Source organism: Chamaea fasciata, unplaced genomic scaffold (genome assembly GCF_029207755.1).
Source record: "Chamaea fasciata isolate MVZ Bird 193981 ecotype frontalis unplaced genomic scaffold, bChaFas1.0.hap1 SCAF_22, whole genome shotgun sequence".
Taxonomy (NCBI): Eukaryota; Metazoa; Chordata; class Aves; order Passeriformes; family Sylviidae; genus Chamaea; species Chamaea fasciata.
The window spans coordinates 7,309,096-7,327,406 of record NW_027094107.1 but is presented as its reverse complement, the minus strand read 5'-3'; the positions used below and the strand labels follow the sequence as shown (position 1 = coordinate 7,327,406).

General features: G+C 46.1%; 1 protein-coding gene across 1 annotated transcript in view; it reads right to left on the bottom strand.

Annotated features, from left to right (window-relative positions):
* PASD1 (PAS domain containing repressor 1) overlaps window positions 1-18,311 on the bottom strand; it is a 50,289-nt gene that overhangs the window by 19,353 nt on the left and 12,625 nt on the right. The window contains exons 2-9 of the mRNA XM_066202424.1: window positions 9,014-9,105; window positions 7,609-7,665; window positions 6,173-6,327; window positions 5,361-5,452; window positions 3,553-3,642; window positions 2,384-2,504; window positions 1,061-1,174; window positions 295-413 (exon numbers count right to left, since the gene is read on the bottom strand). Of these exons, the coding sequence (XP_066058521.1) occupies window positions 295-413; window positions 1,061-1,174; window positions 2,384-2,504; window positions 3,553-3,642; window positions 5,361-5,452; window positions 6,173-6,327; window positions 7,609-7,640 (723 nt within the window). The 5' untranslated portion in view covers window positions 7,641-7,665; window positions 9,014-9,105. The remainder of the gene's footprint in view (window positions 1-294; window positions 414-1,060; window positions 1,175-2,383; window positions 2,505-3,552; window positions 3,643-5,360; window positions 5,453-6,172; window positions 6,328-7,608; window positions 7,666-9,013; window positions 9,106-18,311) is intronic.

Here is an 18,311-nt window from a genome sequence, read left to right as displayed (position 1 = left end):
CACCTTGAGCTGAATTTCAGAGCTAGGATAAATAGTCAAAGAGTCTCATCTTGCACTCTCTAGGCAAAATTCCCCAGCTGTGCTGCTGACCCTGCTGTAGGCAGTGCTCCAGGGCACAGAACTCACCTTTAGGGACCCAGAGCTCACCTTTAGGAGCCCAGAGCTCACCTTTAGGGACCCAGAGCTCACCTTTAGAAGCCCAGAGCTCACCTTTAGGGACCCAGAGCTCACCTTTAGGGACCCAGAGCTCACCTTTAGGGACCCAGAGCTCACTTTTAGGGACCCAGAGCTCACCTTTAGGAACTGCGGCGTGACGAGACGAACAGTCGCTACCAGGCAGATCTGCTCCTCCGTGGCTGACCTGAAAGCTCGTGCAATAGCTGACTCAAAGCCATTACAGGAGGGTGTAGGCACTGGAAACAACCAGACAATTTATTTTAGAAGAAGAGGAGGAAGGAGAGCTTTCTTCCTCTGTTAAGACAGGTACAGTGACTGAGGAAACCCAAGCAACAAACTCCTCCTCCCCACGGGGTGATGCCGAACCGAACCATGCTGTTGTTATTTCAAGCAGGACCCTTGAGGATCCAAGTTTCACAGCTGTAAGCACCCACCTTGCAGGGGAGCTTTGTAACACAGCTCCGAGCAGCTCACAGGGTGCAGCTGCAGTCTCCTTGTCAGCCTCTCCCCAGGCCAACATTTGCAAGATTCAGGATTTTACAGGCACCTCAAAGGATTTGATCTCTGTAAAGTGTCATTTCACTGCCACGAGTGAAAGAGAATACCATATTTTACTGGCTGTTTGAATAAGTGGGCTGCTTTGCAATTGGCAGTGGGTCAAACAGAGGCATTTTCAGTCTGGTATCAGCTTTGCAGGAGAGTGCACTCTTCTGATCAACAGACTCCCCACCACTTTTCTATGAAAAATATGTCCAATGTATGCACAGCTCGTTCCATCCCTGACAATTAAGGGGCATTTTCAGCAGAAACAGAGACTTTAAGATGCTACAGATCAAGACAATTTAAAGGAGAGAGGCAAAGATAGGCTGGAACAGTAACTTACCATGAGTAAAATATTTAAAATCCACTACAAATTTCACATATTCATACATCAGGGGTTCATTTGGATCTAAGCTGCCTCTTGCTAAATGGCAACAAAACTCTATTTGCTTTTCCACTGAAATGAGAGAAAGAGAGGGAGACACAGACAACGTTATTAGAAGTCTGCACTTTACCTCACTCACATATTTAATTTATCTCCCAACCCTGCTGCTGTGGTATCTGAGCACACCCTGCTGGGGAGCTTCTGATACCCACAAATAAAAATATAACTAGTGGGAGCAATTATCAGCTGTTTCTGTTTAAGGAAATGTATTCTCAGCCTTTTTTCTTGTCTTTGCAGTCACCCCAGTAAGCTGAGTGGGAAGCCCTGGCTGTTCTGGTCAGCAGGATTTTCCCCTGACTCCCTGGATGTAGGATTTCATGCAGTTCCGTGGTAATGCACTACTCTGCTCTGGTCCCAGGTCCTAGGACCTGGACCCATAGGGCACTGAACTCACCCTAAAAAGGCTTAGACCTCCATTAAACTGTGCCAAGCTCTAAAATCCAGTTTTCTGCCCCAAGTTTGAACTCTATGGATTAAACCACACGGTCTTCAGCCAGAGGGAAACCACCCCCAGGGCAAAGCATCATCAGGGTGCTCAGAGCATCATCAGAGTGCTCAGAGCATCACCACCAGGCTGTTTAGAGCCTCACCAGGGTGCTCAGCTCCCACTGATGCTTATGGGGCAGCAGGGAGGGGAGCCCAGTGCTCCTTTGGCCTTGCCAAACCCACTGGGAAAGGGGTCGGGGCTCAGCACAGGATTAATGGAACACTGGTGCTGGGAAGGTGCTGCGGCCTGCTCTGGTCCTGGGGACATTTTCTGTGGGAAAGGGACGTGGGACAGCAGCCAGCAGTACAGATCCAGACGGACTGGTCAGGTAGAAAGGCTCTTGCTTAAGTTACACTTGGGCTTCTCTTGCGTCCTGAGACATGCAAGCTTCTTAAGGAGTAATGGCTCTGCCAAAACTGTTGGGGATTTTTCAAGTTTTATTTTTCCCTTGAGCCCTCACTCCTTTCTCAAGCTTAGTCTAGCATCCCCCCTTGTGAAAATCATCTACCATCCAAGGGGCAAAGCAGATGGTGGAACAAACACTGTCCTAATCAAAGAGCAAGTACTGGGAGCACACAGGAACACTGGAGCTGTGATGCACTGAAACCCACAAATGCAGCAAGCAGAAGAGGCAGGCAAGAGCATTAAACAGCTGGAGAGCTCTGTGCAGACTTCCCCAGGAGCTCTTTACTTCTGGCAAACTTCTCTGACCGACAGACAAGAGCAGAGCTTACCATTGAGGAAATCAGCTGCAACAGGATCCGTCATGAGCACGTGTGGAGACAGGAGCTTGTACACCTCGCTCTGCTCCCCCTCAGGCAGAAAGTTTAATATATTTTGGTCCACCAAATCTGACTGATACAAAAGAATGCTTTGTCATGTTCAGCAGTACAGCCTGACACAACCACAAGCCTTTTCACCCCTCAGCAGAGCACAGATGCTGCTGGTCTGGATGCCCAAGACAAGGAAACCCAGTCATTCTGCAGATGGATCTAGGGCAGAATACAACCCTCAGACTATCTTACCCCAGGATTACTATCTATGTGCAAAAGGTTGAATGAGTCCCAGAGGTGGCCCTTCAGTTCAGGCAGATATAGGCTGGAGAAGAAACGCTGGTAAACATGATGAGCAATGAAACATTTTTCTTTGAAAGCAGGAGACAGGAGAGGGAGAGCTCCTCCCCACACCCTCCCTTTGTCTTCGGGGCTGAACATGTGGCAAAATCAGCTTGACCCACAAGTGATCCAGTGCTCATCAACCCACACATCCTGACTAAAGGGGCTCTACCAAAATGTCAGCGCAGATTTGTTCTTTGCACAGGTGACATTCAGGTGATTTGCCCTCATATAGGGCACCCTTGGTTCTTCATGCTTGGCACCAGATAAAGAGAGAAATGTTTTTGAGGGGCCAAGCTGAAATTTCTGCACCTGACAACTAACTGGTTTCCAGAAGTTCTCCCAGAAAACTCTGAGGCCATATATTTGTTACCAAAGACTACAGGGCTCCGAGTAGAAAACCCCAATGTGATTCGAAGAGCACACATTCTGTTTAGAAATAACATTTACATTATCTAAGAAGAGCTTCAGCACGGATTTCACAACCATACGATTTTCTATTAACCTGCTGGGTCAAACACCTCCCAGACCATTTAGATGCACAGCCATGTGATGAGCAATGAGTACAGTGATTTTGCATCGCTGGGGTTTTTTTAAGCAAACTCACAGACCCTGGGAGAGAATCTGTTATTCCCAGCAACTTGAGAAACTCCACAAGAGTCTGTTGGTTGAGCTCCCAGCCCACAGTCAGCTGCCTCTTTGGTTGGACAAAGCCAACCCCCAGCCCTGCACTGACTGATTTACATTCAGGAGGGGAATGAGCCTTTAATATATTGGTCAGAACTTACCGGTAAGTGTCCTAGCAGAGATGAAACACTATCAGATACATAAATAATAATCCCATCAGTGGTGAGAGCAATGAGAAAGCCATCTAGCGCCTAATGATAATAGAAAAAGAAAAAAAAACCAGAACAGCATTATTCAAGGGAAAAACTTAAAATATTTTAGCTTAAACCTAGCAGAAATCAAAGAAATGACAGTTCAGTGTGGAAAAATAAAAGTTACACATGCTGTCTAATTCAACACTCTTTTTATATTCTTATTTTCTCATTCTCATTATTATTAGATTGACTTGTATTTTTCACCCAGTGAGTATTTATTTAATGTGAAGTGAGACAGTGATGCTTAGAATTTCAACACCCACACAATCCTGCTGACTTCAGTCACTTTGTTATGTGTTCTGAATTACACAATAGTTAACAAAGTCAGTGCGTAAGGAGATGTCAGATATCATCATGGCAAATCCAGCGTTGTGGATGGATAGATGGATGGATAAGCCGAGAGAGAAAAATTATACAATTTATGTATTTTTAGCAGTTAATGGACAATATGAAGAAGTTCTAAAGCCTAATTTATTTTGCTTAAAGCACTGATTTGTTCGGCTAGTGACAAAACAATTTTAGGGCTTGTTTTGTTTCCCCTTTCTCATCTGCAGTGGTTTCTGCCCCAGAGTTAAAGCTCTCTGTCCCTTTTAAGTCACTGCCTGTGCTTTTCACCTTGGATGTTGTGTTCTCCCTGTTCTTCTCAATATCTCCTTGTACCATTTGCCCAGTGCCTGTCTTTATTCTTCTGTGACATCAAGATCTGGGAGGTTTAACAGCTGGTCAGCACTGTGGACAAAGCCAGCTCTTCCAAAGACACTCTTGGCTCTGCCTTTGCTCAAATTGGGTCCTCTCTGGAAAAACCCCACTGATTTCTGTTCAGTGGGCCAGAGTCCAGCAAGGCAGCAGTTATTACAGGATTTGCTCTCCCCCACCACCTCCGATCTGAGGGGGGGAATTTGTTTTGATTCAGCTGGAACAAGCCAGCTTGTTTGGCAAGAGAAGATTCCCAGAAAGAATGAACAGACTTTTCCAGAGAGGTGAGTCATGACATCCTGATGAAAAGGAGTAACTAAGACACAGCAGCACCTCCCAGCTCAGCCCAGCATACACCCTGAATTTTGGTGGGGCAAAGAGCAGCAGCTGCCCACGCAGGGCACGAGACGTCCCTGCCACAGGAGCATGCAGCACAAACCCAGAGCCACAGCCTTAAAAGGGGAGAAAATGTAGGCTTGGGGGATGTTTCTAGATTGGCAAAGCGTTTTAGAGGTGGGAGTATAAGAGCTGTTTTCCTGAATGCACTTAAAGGCAATTCAAGCAGAAGAGGCAGCACTCCCATCAGGAGGACAGCAGCACACAGCCAGCAGCTGCACAGGCGGCACAGGCAGTGCTGCCTGGCTAATGGGATGTGGGAGGAAGAGAGCTGCTCTGCTTTTTTCAGGGCCTTTCAAGTTTTTCCTAAAAAAAGCCAGCTCTAGCGGCTCTTCTGAGAAAAGGAAATTCTCTTTTTCCTCTCTCACCAGGCCAAATCTGGGCCAAATCAGTCTCCACTGCCAAACAAAAAGCCATTCACCTTTAAGGGGAAGCAATCTTATTTTTAATTCTGTGTCCGTAAAGCATTCAGTACAACGCTGGTCTCTGTCAGGTTTGTATTGTATGTGCCAGCAGAGCAGACATCATTAACATTGGGACCTACAGGTGAAAAAGAACTGTACAGCCCCGATCTACTCCACTGAACTGATTATTTCTGACTAATCTATTTAATTTCTTCTTACCTCTAACATCAACTGGGTGAACTCCTCGTTGCTAAGAAATGAAGGCTTCCAGTCTTGTCTAATCTGACAGGCTTCTGTCTGTGCTGTGATTTCTTAAAGAGAAAATATCAAAAAAGCAACATGACTCACACTACTTGGATTTTTTTTTTTTTCATTTTCAAGTAACACTAGATTTCTTTAAAGAGGCTGTTAGAGGAATCATCCCCATATCATTCTTCACACAAAGCCTTCTTGCATGCAACAGTCATTTTCCACACCATCACGGTACAAACGCATTAGGAACCAAGAAAGGGAAATGGAGATGTTTTAGGGGCCCTGAAGAAAACCTTAGAAAATTAAGTTCAGTGGGCTAATTTTAGAGTAGTAGAGCGTCCCTGTGAGCAAAGGGTGCCTGCAATTCTGGAGCTGTTTCTTTCAGTTCTGGAGCTGTTTCTTACACTGCTCTTGTGAGTGCCCAGGCAGCAGGACAGGCTTATCATCTCCTAATCCAGGAAACCTGGGAAGATGGGACAGGATCCCCTCTCCCCTGACTTTTGCAATGGGTGCTGTTGCTCAGCTTTTCCCTCCTCATACTCCCTAAAAAGCACACAGCACTGCCTCTTTTCAAATCTGTGTTTAACTGCTCAGCAATGCATTCAGCTCCAACCCATCTCCTGAGGCCAACTGCCGCGCCTCATTCTGCCCCTCACTCAGGCTCACGTCCTCTCTGGGCGGCTTGGGACATAAACCAAACCAAACCAGTTTGTATTTTCTGAGTGGGGACTGGCTGCTGGGCAGAGGCAGAGCCAGCACCCTCCAGCACCCTCCAGCACCTTTCTGTTTCTGTAGGAAGTCGATGGTCCTCTGCAGTATTGTGGACTTGTCCATCTTGAGAGGGTGGCCGTGGCCCTGCAGCATGGTGCAAAGCTCTTTGATGAGGACATTGAACTGGTCTCTCCTCTTCTTCTCAGATTTGTTGCGTGATGCCCTGGGTGACAAAAACACAAATGCCCCTGAGCAGAGTGAAGGACGAACCAGGGTGAGGTGATCCACCCTGTCCCAGCAAAACACTTTTGCTACAAGGCCCTAAGCACCAGCAAAATCCTTGTGTGCAAGCCTGATTTTAAACAAATAAACATTCCCAGCAGAGTTTGGATTCTTGTATTTAAACTGCAGCAAGAAGCACCTGGAGGTAACACAAATTTGGGTTCATTTGGGAAAGACCATATCCTTACAAACATTTCGGCAGCAGTTCCCACTGTTTCAAAAGCAGTGACGGTGAAGGTGTCATGGGAGAAATTCCTCCAGTAAGAGGAAAGGATGTTCATGCATGTTCGTGTTTTGCTCACCTAATTTTTATTAATTTTTGTTTTGCAGTTACTACACGCACATATAAATGCAAAAATGTGAAGGATTTCTCTGATTTGCACTTGCAAAAGGAGATCACGAAGAGACAGCCCTGTGCAGAGCCAGCTGAACTGCAGAACAAAATCTTATATGTGGTCTTGAAAATCTACTGCTGTCATATATGAAACTGGGAATGTTAAGAGTCTGGCTACAGAACCACAACTAGTTTTCAGTTCACAAATGAAGAATATTTATTAGGCTTTCCCCCTCCATTAAAAACAATGAAGGAGAAAAGCAGACCCACTCAGTTTCTTCCAAACACTTTTCATAAAACCTCTTCCAGTAGTAATTAATTTGCTTTACAAGTGTATTCGTGATGATACACACTTCCTGTGATCTAGACTGAGGGTGGGATGCAGAAAGCATTTCCATTCATATTCAGGTTGGCATTTGGATGTTCTCAGATCCAGGATTCATGCTCACAGCCATCTCTGTTCTGGCACTTGTATACGATGACTAAATAGAAGTGAGCCAAGAGCTTCTGTGACAGGAGACTAACCCAGACCTGTGCTAAAGCAGGACTGCCAAGGGAACTCTACCCCAGGTGGGCAGCACTGCCTGATAAATAAAATAAAATCACAGGTCAGGACTCCTGCTTCAAGATAACAAATAGCCATGGGATAGCACGAGATCCTGCGGGCACAGCAGTGAAATTTAAGGACCACTCAGCCAGAAAACCCATTGTAGGGGGGGCCAAACTCTGTGACAAGCCTGACTTAAATTTTGCTGCTTGCGGTCAGCTGTGCACAGCCTGTAAACTGTGGGGGAGCTTTGCCTCTGACATCAGGGGGGCCAAGTTCATTGCCAAGCACTGGACAACACAGCATTTACAATTCTCCTCCAGGAGGGCATCCCATCATACCTCTTTGCCCTGTCCTTCTCATCTTCATCCATCAGTTCGTTTACACAACACAGGGCTCTGCAAGGGAAAGGCAGAAGTGAGAATGTTCCCTGATCTTGCTAAGAACTCAAAACATGGAGTGTAGTGGTTTGTACTTAAAGACCTCCTGGGTGTTTCAGCCTTCCCTTTCCCAAATTCCACTCCTGGTGTGTCTTTCCTTGCTTGTTGAGTCAGCTACTGAGGCATGAGAAGGGAGGCTGCTGCTACATGCCCGAACATCCAGCTACAACAGCAGGACTTTAAAGGGAAAGACCTAAAAGCCCCTCAGCCTGCCTCTGTCCTGCCCTCTGAGCCAGGATAGGGAATCCTGCTGAAGCACCCATCTCTGCACAGGAATCAGCATCTTCCTGGCAAATGCAAGAGCAAAAAGGAGAGAATTCTGACCTGGTGGCTGCACCACAGCTGGTCCTGTTCTGGGAAATCAGACAGGTTACTGGTTGATCTCAATCACTGCCCACCCTGCCAGATACATACCTGAGATTTCCAGTGAAAAGACATGTGAGAAAGAAAGAAACTGTGCTAATCCCCTAAAGGATTAGTATTAGGCAACAGCAGTGCCTTATCAGGATATCTAAGAGATGATATGAGACAGGTTCCTCCAGAGCATCCTGCAGCCAGTGACTGCTCCTTGCACTGCTGGGCTTCTCCCACATCATCTCAGCAGTGTCCTGCGATTCATACCCAAGGCTTCCATCTAAAATGTCCTCAGCTGGCACTAACCAGGGAAGGAGAACAGCTGGAAACAACTCCCAGTGAAGACACAGGACTCTCAAACCCCATTAAATGATGGAGAATTCAACACAAGGGTAACTCCTTCACTGGTGACTTGCCTTCAGTGACTCACATGGGCTGAGTGTGAGGGACAGGGAGCCAGGGAGGTGCAGGTGAGGCAGCTGCTGTCACTCCACACCAGCTTGCCCAGCTCAGCTCTGCTGGACTGCACCTCCTCCAAAGAGGAAATCACACCCATCCCCACCATCAGAACCAATCTGCCCCCCTCTCCAGTGAGCACTTTCCCTGCAGAACACCCCTGCCGCCCAGAACTCAAGGGGCATTTTTTTCAATAGGTACATCCAAAAGATTTTCTCTGTTTAGAGACTACTCCAAGCTCAGACAACTTGGTAGCTATAAAAATAACACAAAACAGAACCACCCACAACTGTCAGGAAGTCAAAGATGCTGCTCACAGCAACAGCTACAAAATTTTATCCTTCCTTCCCTGCTCCAGGGCAAGGATCTCCCTCCCTGCAGATAACCTGGGCAGAGGAAACTGTGTGAATTCTTTTGTTATGAACGCACTCCATAGAGAGGGAGTGGTTCTCACTGCCCAAGTCACCAAAAAACTACGAGCCAAATTAGGAATTACCTGTTCTATTCCTCAGATTCATCAGTCCAGACTGACAGAGTGGGATTAGCACTTCTTATCACCATGTAAATAGAGACGGAGAGAAATTAATCCTGGAAGGAAAAGCAAGTCCAGTTAAAACACAGTTGCAGGCAAGACTTAGCCTAGACAGCTGCAATCACTTCAGGCTGAGAAAACCACCACAAATTAGAAAGATGCTCAAGCAGGACTGAGGAGCAAAGCCTCCAGCAGTGGGAGCTGGACCAAGTTCTCCTGGCTCTGTGGGCACCCGGGAAGGCCAACAGGACCTGTCGTGTCCCAAAAGCTGTGTGGCCCAGCAGGGTGGCAGAATGGCCCTACTGGCTTGGAGCCACTGAGGATCAGCTGGAGCTCTCCCCAAGCATGACAGTTTGCTGTGAAAACCAGAAATAGGACCTGCGCCTCATCTATCAAATCCTGCAACCCAAACCTCCCTCAAGACAAACACGATGAGCAAAAGCCAGCACAGGCCACAGCCACCCACCTGTGAATGGACTCAAGGCCTCCCTTTGGTACTTGCTACTGATGGGACACACAGAATCTAGGGAAAACACCGTGTAACAAAATCTAGGGAAAATACCATGTAACTCCTGACGCCCTGAGTGAAGCTGCAGCTGGAAACAACACCTGCACAGCAAACTCAGACTCGTGGATGTGCTCTGTCTCTGTTCTCACAGCTGAGAGAAGTGACGTGCTTTTATTCCAGTTCAAAAGGAGTGTGTGATCTTATTTGTTGCCCTGTTGAGCTGAGGCTCTTATCACTGCTGCTCATCCCTCAGTGCGGCTCTATCAAAATCACACAGTTGTTTCTCCTCTAGAAGAATGACCCCGACAGAAGATTGGGTGACCGGGGATGAGTTCAGAGATACACAGGAATAAAGAAAAGTCTCTTTAAAGCAATGGGTTAAATGATAAAAAAAAAAAAAAAATGCTTGTGGACACACAGAAAGATCTACCAAAATTTTTTCAGGGAATTTCCTTTGCATGCAGACCTGATCACGCAAATACTCAGATAAAGAAAAAGATTTTTTTCCCAAGCTTGGAGTGCAAAGCATTATTTTATAGGAACTGTATTTTAGGGAAACTTTGCCCACAGCTCCCAGGAAGCCTGGCGGGTTTTCTGCCTCACTGGAATGGTTAGCTGGAATTCCACCCAGCTGGAACAGCAGCCAGCTGAGGGAAGCTGCTTGGTCACCAAGAGAGTCAAGAGTCCAGGTAATGCTCACTGAGCCTGAACTGGGAAATGAAGCCTGGATTCTCCAGTCTCCTGGAGCAGATGTGAGCTGCCAGGGGCAGAGGGATGAGGATTCCTCATAATGAACGTGAGCAATGCCCTCAGCCAACTCCAGACTTGGAGCAGCTCACAGAATAAATAAATAAATGGCCATGAAAGAACTCACAGCCCCAGCCACACAGAGCAGCTTTTTGCATGATGCAGCAGGATGGCTGAGCTAGAAAAAGTCTCAGTAGAAGACACCTAAGGACAAAATAATCTTAACTGGATTAAGCACTTCAGGACTGCATTTAGCTAAGTGCTTTTTGTCTTGTTATAAGACAGAGCTAAATATAGTAACCAGAATACTTAAGAATAGTTTCATAAGGGCTGTATACACTCCTCAGCCAGTTAAGGCACTTAGCACCACTGACAGCAGCATGTCTGCAGGTTAAGGGTACTTTAAATAGATCCACACAGAATCTCTTTGACCTTAACTGCATTAACCAGAGGGATCAAAATTTATTTATTGCCTCCTGAAAATCCCCTTCTGTAACACTTTGAGAGAGGGATTCCTGAACTCCGTGGGCAGGTAAAGAGGAAACTTGTCAGTGCTGCTGGCATCGTTTCTCACCCCACCTACATCAGGTGAGGATCAGCCTTCTCACAAAGCCATGCACATCCATCACTGCCTAATGCCCTCTGTAAAGGGAAATTATTTTTTTCCCTTCCTTTGTACAGGGAGCCTCAAAAACCACCCAGAGTGTTTTGAGGGTACATTACACTTCAGACTTTTCGAATATCACAGTATTTGAAGTTGTTTCCAGGGTTACAGAAAGGGTAATGTAGCCAAATGACAGCCTTAACAAGACAAATGGACTTTGCAGACAACAACTAATAGTTAAAGCATTATTCCATGCTATCTGCTATATTCTGGCACATTTTTTTACTGAAGAGAAAATGGCAGAGGGAATTTTCTGTTTTGCAGAACTATCTGACTTCAGGAGCTATCTAAAACTGCAAACCTGTGAGTAAAGGAAATGCTTATTTATTGACTTGCTGCAAACCATCAAAATATTAACACTGCCTTAGGATAATTCTTAATGGAACAGTCAGATTTGTGTCCTGAAACCAACAGTAACTATGAATGTTTCATTATAGGCTAAATTTTAATTATTTGGTTATGTCACTCATGGCAAGGCAAAGATATTTCTATGAGAGATGCTGCCCTTTTCTTTGTGATCAGCAATGAATAAAGCTTTCATCCATCACCTAAAAGTGCCCCTGAACCCAGATGATTTGATTGCATTCCCCAGCTATAACCACTGGTCTGATGAAAAACATTCTCTCTGCATAAAAACTTCGCTCTGCTTGCATTTAAGTTTTCATAGAATTTTGCGTTAAGGTACAGCAGTTAGGGAGTCCTCAAATCTACACCACAGGAAACGCTTTAATTATGGAAACGTGCTGTGCCAATAATTTCCACAGACTTTGCATGCCATGAATGCATCAGAGAGCCCTCAGTTACAAGATGCAGCCACAAATAAGAGAGACAACACAGTCTCCAGCAATGTGATTTATGTGTCAGTATGCCAGTGTCTCCTTACTCTCGAGGCAACAGGAGGGCACGGCTGTGTTTGGCAGCAAAACAGCTGATTTCACTTGTAAAAGGCAGAATTCAACCTCTCCAGCAAAGTGCTACTTCAACTCTAAGATGCATTTGAAAAACGGCCCATGGGAAACGGCATTTGGAAGAAACCAAACGGTGTGGCTGAATGCCCGTGGCTGCTCAGCACAGGAAGGTGCGCCCAGCCACCCTCCTGCCACACCGACACCGATGTTTGTGTCACGGAGAGTGGGAAAAAGCCACAGCTGTGGCATTCCCGTGTGCCAGAGCTCCGCACAGGGCACGGCCCCACCACGCCTGTGCCCCAGCCCAGCAGGAAGGCATCACACAGAAATGCACAGACTGAACCAGGTGTGGCAAAGGAGCTGCATGCCTGTGGTATTTGATCTGCTTGCTTCGTTTTTTTCTGCCTCTGTTTCGCCCTCTCCTTTTCTTGCCCTCTCTTGTTCTTCACTCTTCTCTGCCCGTCCCTCTCTTGGCCCCTGCACTTAACATCCATTGGATCACAATTCAGAGAACTGGATCTCTCTTGAACATGGTTTTTCCCCCATCTTCTTGTTTCTTACCTCACCTGCCCTCATCTTTCCATTGCTTTTTCTTCTCCACGTTCTTCACCTTCCTCTTCCCCCCCCCAAAAAAAACCCCCAATAAAACCCCATAGAGTGATCTCAGTTTTGACATTCCACTGTGGGAGCTTGGCTAGCCCAGCTCTGAGGCACACAAGGCTGACAGGTTCCCTTCAGGGACACACTGCCTGAGGAGCGATGCTGCTGGGGACCTGATGGCTTGTGGCCCCCAGGACACCTCAGCCCAGCTCCAGGAGCACTGGGTGCTGCTCAGCTCCCAGTCCCAGTTCCAGACCCTCTCTGGAGGAGCTGGGATCTCCCTCGGGTCAGTGGTGGGGCTGTGAGCTCCGAGATTTACAGAAACACCACTCTGCACCCACAGGGGGGCTGAGGGAACTGCTCCAGCCCAGCACACCCACCCACAGCAGCATCACTCTTTGTGGGTACCATGACCGTGTTTTCACACACATCTTTGTCTGCTGGAACATGGGTGGTGGTGGTGGCCACCAAATATTCTGTGTTTCCCCTTTGTTAACCTGCCAGAAGTGGATTTTTTGGTGCTACTGCTGTAACTGTTGCATCTCAGTGCCCTTATTTATCTACAGCATACTCTCCCCCCCTGGTTTATTGAGCTCTAAATTTAGCTTGTTACCTGTGACAGGTTTATAACTACATTTATTAGAGCAGTAACAGCTTCAGACAGAAGCTAAAAAGTGTCCAAAGAAAATGGATTATACAAAACAACTGCACCATAAAAAAAAGGCTGTAATGGAACACTGTGATTCAGCACAAAAGTGAAATGAAAGATACAGCCAGGAGCAACGATGGGTTTTCTTTGGAGGGGGTGGTGTTTTTGTTTTTTTTTTTTTTTTTAAACCAAAATATGGTGCTTCTGAAAAAAAAAAGGCTGAAAAGGATTAAAAACTAACGGATACTTGAAAAGAAAAGATGATTACTGGAACATTTCGTTCTCTAGGATTTTTTTATCAGATCCTGGAGAAAATAGCTGGCCAAGTTTGCTCTGTTCTAGCAAATTGCTGAACCTTGCAGGGTGAAGATCCAACACTGTAGAATATTGTTCAAAATGTCTCTGGGGTTTCTCTAACAAGAACAGCACGCATCTAATTAATTCTACCAATTTGTCTAATGGCCCCTTAAAATTCCCAAAACATGGCAAAAAGCAAAATGCTGACTCACAACCCCAAGAAATACAAAACTGTACTTCTGGCACAGGCAGGGTAGGATAAGAACACAAAGAAGATTTCTTCTGCAGTTCTGGGTGAATACCTGTGTTCATTCGTTGCCCTTCAGTTACTCCAGGAAAGGGAAATAAATGTGTGTTGCAGCATGAAGTGATGATATCCAACCTATAAACAATTCCTTACCACACCTGACTCAGACAAAGAGCCAAGAAAATCCTCAAATAATAACGTGGCTTTCCCCCATGTAGGATGAGAGCAAAGGTAGCTGTTCACAGTCAATCCTGCAGCAGCAGTTGGGATTGTGTGTTTTCAGGGGAATACTTCCAGAAAAGGTACACAGAGCTGAAGAGAAGGCAGGAATATTGAAAATGAACGGTCAAAAGTCTTTTGAACAGAATGTTCTCCAAAACTTCCAGCTCTTAAAGCTGCGTCTCTGTTCCTGGCTCATCCAAACGATGCAAATACATGTGTGTGGGGGTGAGTGCATAAACACATATTTTACTTCAGAGCAATTTGCAAAAAAAATTAAAATATATATATATATATACCGAGAGCAATTTCTACCCAGGAAAGCAGTGGAGACATTCAGGATGACTCCTGCAGCGCTCAGCTCCTGATGCTGGGAGTTAGGTGAGCACTGAGCCCTCACTCCTGCCTCAGGCCACTTCCCATCACATCCACTTCTCTGGCAAGTCACAAAGGAGTGGGGGCTGTGGGGAAGGTTAACCCAATAAATTTCAGCAATGAAAACAGTGACTCAACGAGCTAAAAAAAAAAAAAAAAAAAAATCCTCCCAAAGCTATTGATTCTCCAGCTTAAAGAATTTGAGCACCATCTGATCACAAACCTGGTGTTGGAATTCTGGCTCACTTCAGGGCTTCATTCAGAAGAGTTTTAACACCGTCAGAGCCAACCACCAAAGGACGTTGTAAAAGAAGCCAGCTCTCTGCTGTGTCAGCACTGTTATCTTCTGCAGAACTGCCTGTGGAGCTGGTGCTGGGCACCCTGAGCCCTCCTGCTCTGTTTTCAGGGACTGCCAGCTGGAGCAGGGATCACCAGGCTCCCTGGCAGAGGCCGGGCATTGCTCCCACCAAGAGGGCACAGCTCGCAGCAGCTGCATTGGTGGCATCAAGTGAGGTCACTGGGTCCTTTCTGGGGTTTGGATTTTGTTTTGGCAACAAGGAAGGTATGAGGACAAACATGTCAAAGCTGTCTGTTTGGAGGCATCACCCTGAAATCCCTCTTGTAATTCCTCTTCTATTTACTACAGGTGGAACTCACCCTAAGCACAGAGTTACATAAAGTCTGTGTGTCACTAAAAACTGCCTACTTTCATGCCTTGAGCTCTGCCCGTGCACAGAATATATGTAATCATTAGGCAGCAAAGAAAATCAGTGATCTAATTAAACTAAATACCTTCTCCTCTACCTTTCCGAGCAAGAGAACACCCCCAGCAACCACCAGCTCACTGAAAGAGGCAATAGTAGCATTCATGTCCTCAGCTGTTCTCTTTTTCTCCCCAAACAATACTTTTTTTTTTTTTTTGCTTTGTTTCTTCTTTGCCTTTCTCCATCCTGTATATAAAATGCATTTCAGATGCTTGAGGATGGTACAGACAAGGAGATGAGCACTCGTGCTTTGTGTTTGCTTGTGCTGGAGGTTGAACTCCTACTGCAAAAATAAAATGTGAGGCCTGAGGGGCTGCTTGCTCTGTGCAGTAAAAGCAGGAGCCTTCAGCTGGGTCAGAAGTGGGTCCTGGGTGGTTTCAGGACCACACTGCAGAAGTGCTCTGCTCCAGTGGGGCAAAACCAGTGTATGGCTGGGCTTCATGATGCATCTACCCCCAGCCTGCAGGACCAGCAGATGGTAGGAGCTATTTGTGGACTGGAGGATTTTCTTTCAAAAGTGTCTTCTGTCTGCAAGCATTACTCCCCTGGCCATGGCTCTATAAATGTGCTGCAGCTCATTTCAAATCCTGACAGCAGCCCCAGTGGGCACTGGGGTCAGGAGGCAGCCATGGGGGTGAGGAACTCACCACCCCTGAAATCAGGAGTCCAGCAACTCCCAGCAATGCTCAGGAAAGGAGATGGATACTACCAGGACTCTTCCCCTACCTGAGCAGATGTTTATAGCAGAACTGCTCCACCCCTGCCCAACAGGTCTGCCCCTCTCTGCCAGGCTCAGACTGACCGTGCGTGACACAAATCAGAGTGTTAGAAGCACACAGCAGCATCACCCTGGCTGTGATCAGCCCCGTGTCTCTGGATCCCCCTCACCAGAAAGGGCAATTCCTCTGCTGCTCTTGGGAGCAGGAGGGAAGGCAGCTGAAAACGGGGCTTTGGCCCCATCATTTCTGCACTCCCTCACATCTGCTTGGTCCTCTGCACAGTCTGGGGAGCCCTTCGGCTGCTGGGCTCTTGGAAGTTTGGTCCTTGCTCAGCATCCTTTGACTTCTACTAAACACTGTCTACTTTTCTGACACTTTGCAAGCAGCTTGCTGCCATCCTTTCTCCTGTCTGATGCTTTCACCTCTCAGCACACTCTACAAACACAGTTACCCATCCTTGTTGTACAAATGAGGAAACAGGGGCACACATTTTACTTCTGTCTCCTTTTCACAAGTGTCCCAGTTTTGGGAAGCTGAATTTGAAACACTGAATGCAGTCACAACCTAATTCTCAGTGATGCCGAAATCCAGCAAAAAGCACCTACAAGTAGTGAGCATTTTGGAAAAACCCGACCTAAATCATTGACCCAAGGTCATGGTGCAGAGTTAAGAAGTGAATCCAGATGTCCTGATGATTAGCTCTGTCTGTTGGCATTCAGTCAAGTCCTCCCTCCTAAAATAAGCTTCCTGAAGCATCTAAGACTATAGTCTTAGAACTCCCTTAAACACACAGCACTGGTAAGACCTGATTTTCAAATGAAGGGGGGGGAAAGCCCAGTTTGTTATTTTTTTCCTCAAGTGGTCACTGAATGACCAATGAAAGGGCAGCTCAGAGCCACTTGATCTCAAACTTTATCGTATAAATAAAAAAGGGAAGATTCTTCTCCCTTTTCAAACAACATGACAAAAAAAATTAAAATGTTCTGCCTCAGTAATTCTAGACATGAGTAATTAAATCTGCTCTCTGTTGCAATCTGCTTCCCATGTGTATCACCAATCTGGAATTTCTGGAATTCAATACATAAGGAAGCTATTCAATAAAAGGAAATACTACCACAAAAGGATTAGAGATAGGTCTGAACCAGACTGAAAGACTCCCTGTATCAGAGAAGAATCCAGTTCCTTATCCAGAGCTCAACTTTTCCAGTATGTTGACCAGTATCTCAAACCAAACACTGCAAACGCAGTGGATCCCCCAGAGCCAGACCACCTCTCACCTCTGGCTCAGAGGCAGAAGAAAAGAGGGAACAGGTTGAGGAGACCTGTGTGGTACTGCAGCAGAAGTGGAACAGCTCTACCCGTCTGTACGGTTTAACTGCTCAGCAGAATAGAATAAACCAGAATATTCCAGTTGGAAGGGACCGACAGTGACCAGCTAGTCCATCTGCCTGACCACTTCAGGGCTGACCCAAAATTGAAGCCTCTCTAGGAAGCCTGCTTCAGTTTCTGACCACCCTCTCCTTAAAGAAAGGCTTCCCAACGTTCAGTTTATGTAAAAGACCTGTGAGAAAATTATAAAGAGCTTTAGTAGTTAAAATTCAAAGTCTTCCCTGCGAGCTCAGAGTTATATCTACTTATCCATTAAATGAATATCAAAGGATTCACTGCAGCTGAGCTAACTGACCTCATTTTACATCTCTGGCTTTAAGCATTCAAGTTCCAGCATAAGAAACTTCCTTACCCTCTTGGTGTGTTTAATTCTGGAGCATCCCAGGTACAACCAGTCATATTTTATAACCTATAACGTATCAGTCATGATTTGCACCGAAGTCAAAAAGGCATTTAAACAAAGCCCTCAGATTTCAGAACTTGCCTTATCCTCATTTGGCTCCCAGAATTTCAGCTGCTTTCCTTAAATGATCTGCTCACATCTGCTCTCCAGCTGAGCCACGTTCATGCCCCACTGACCTGACCACTGCCATCTCTGTAATCTTGCAGCTGAGAATAACCAGCAATGCACTCAGCCCCTCTAAGTGCCAAGAGCCTTTCAAGAAGCAGGAGGCAGAAAAGAGCCAGCCTTTATATAACAGGGAAAAGTAGGATTTCAGAGGAAAAAAAAAAACAAACCAACAAAACATTGTTCAGCTAAGGTGAGTAATGGGAGCTGCACGCCTGAAGTGCCCTGGTCCGGTTCCCTCGGGCAATGCAGACTGGAGGTGTCAGCATCTTGCAGGATTATTCTCTGCAGTGGCAGCTGGCAGATATTTTTCTAATAGAGAGCACAGCAGCGTGGTTCACACTCGTTTGATTCTATTTGCTGCTGCTCCTATTCAAACTCGGCTAATCCGATCAAGTTATTTCTTGGCCTGTGCCTTAAAGCTGAGTAAGTAAACACCTTTCATAAGGTCTGAGCCCACTTGTTTCAAGTGCATGATGAAGGGCTAGGCTTGAGCGCTATTGTGAGAAAACCCACCTCTCATTACTGGCAATTTCCAAAATCACTCACAGGTGTCTTGAAGTGGCACTTTTTCCACCCAGTGTTTTGCTCCTTGCATTGCAAGTGTA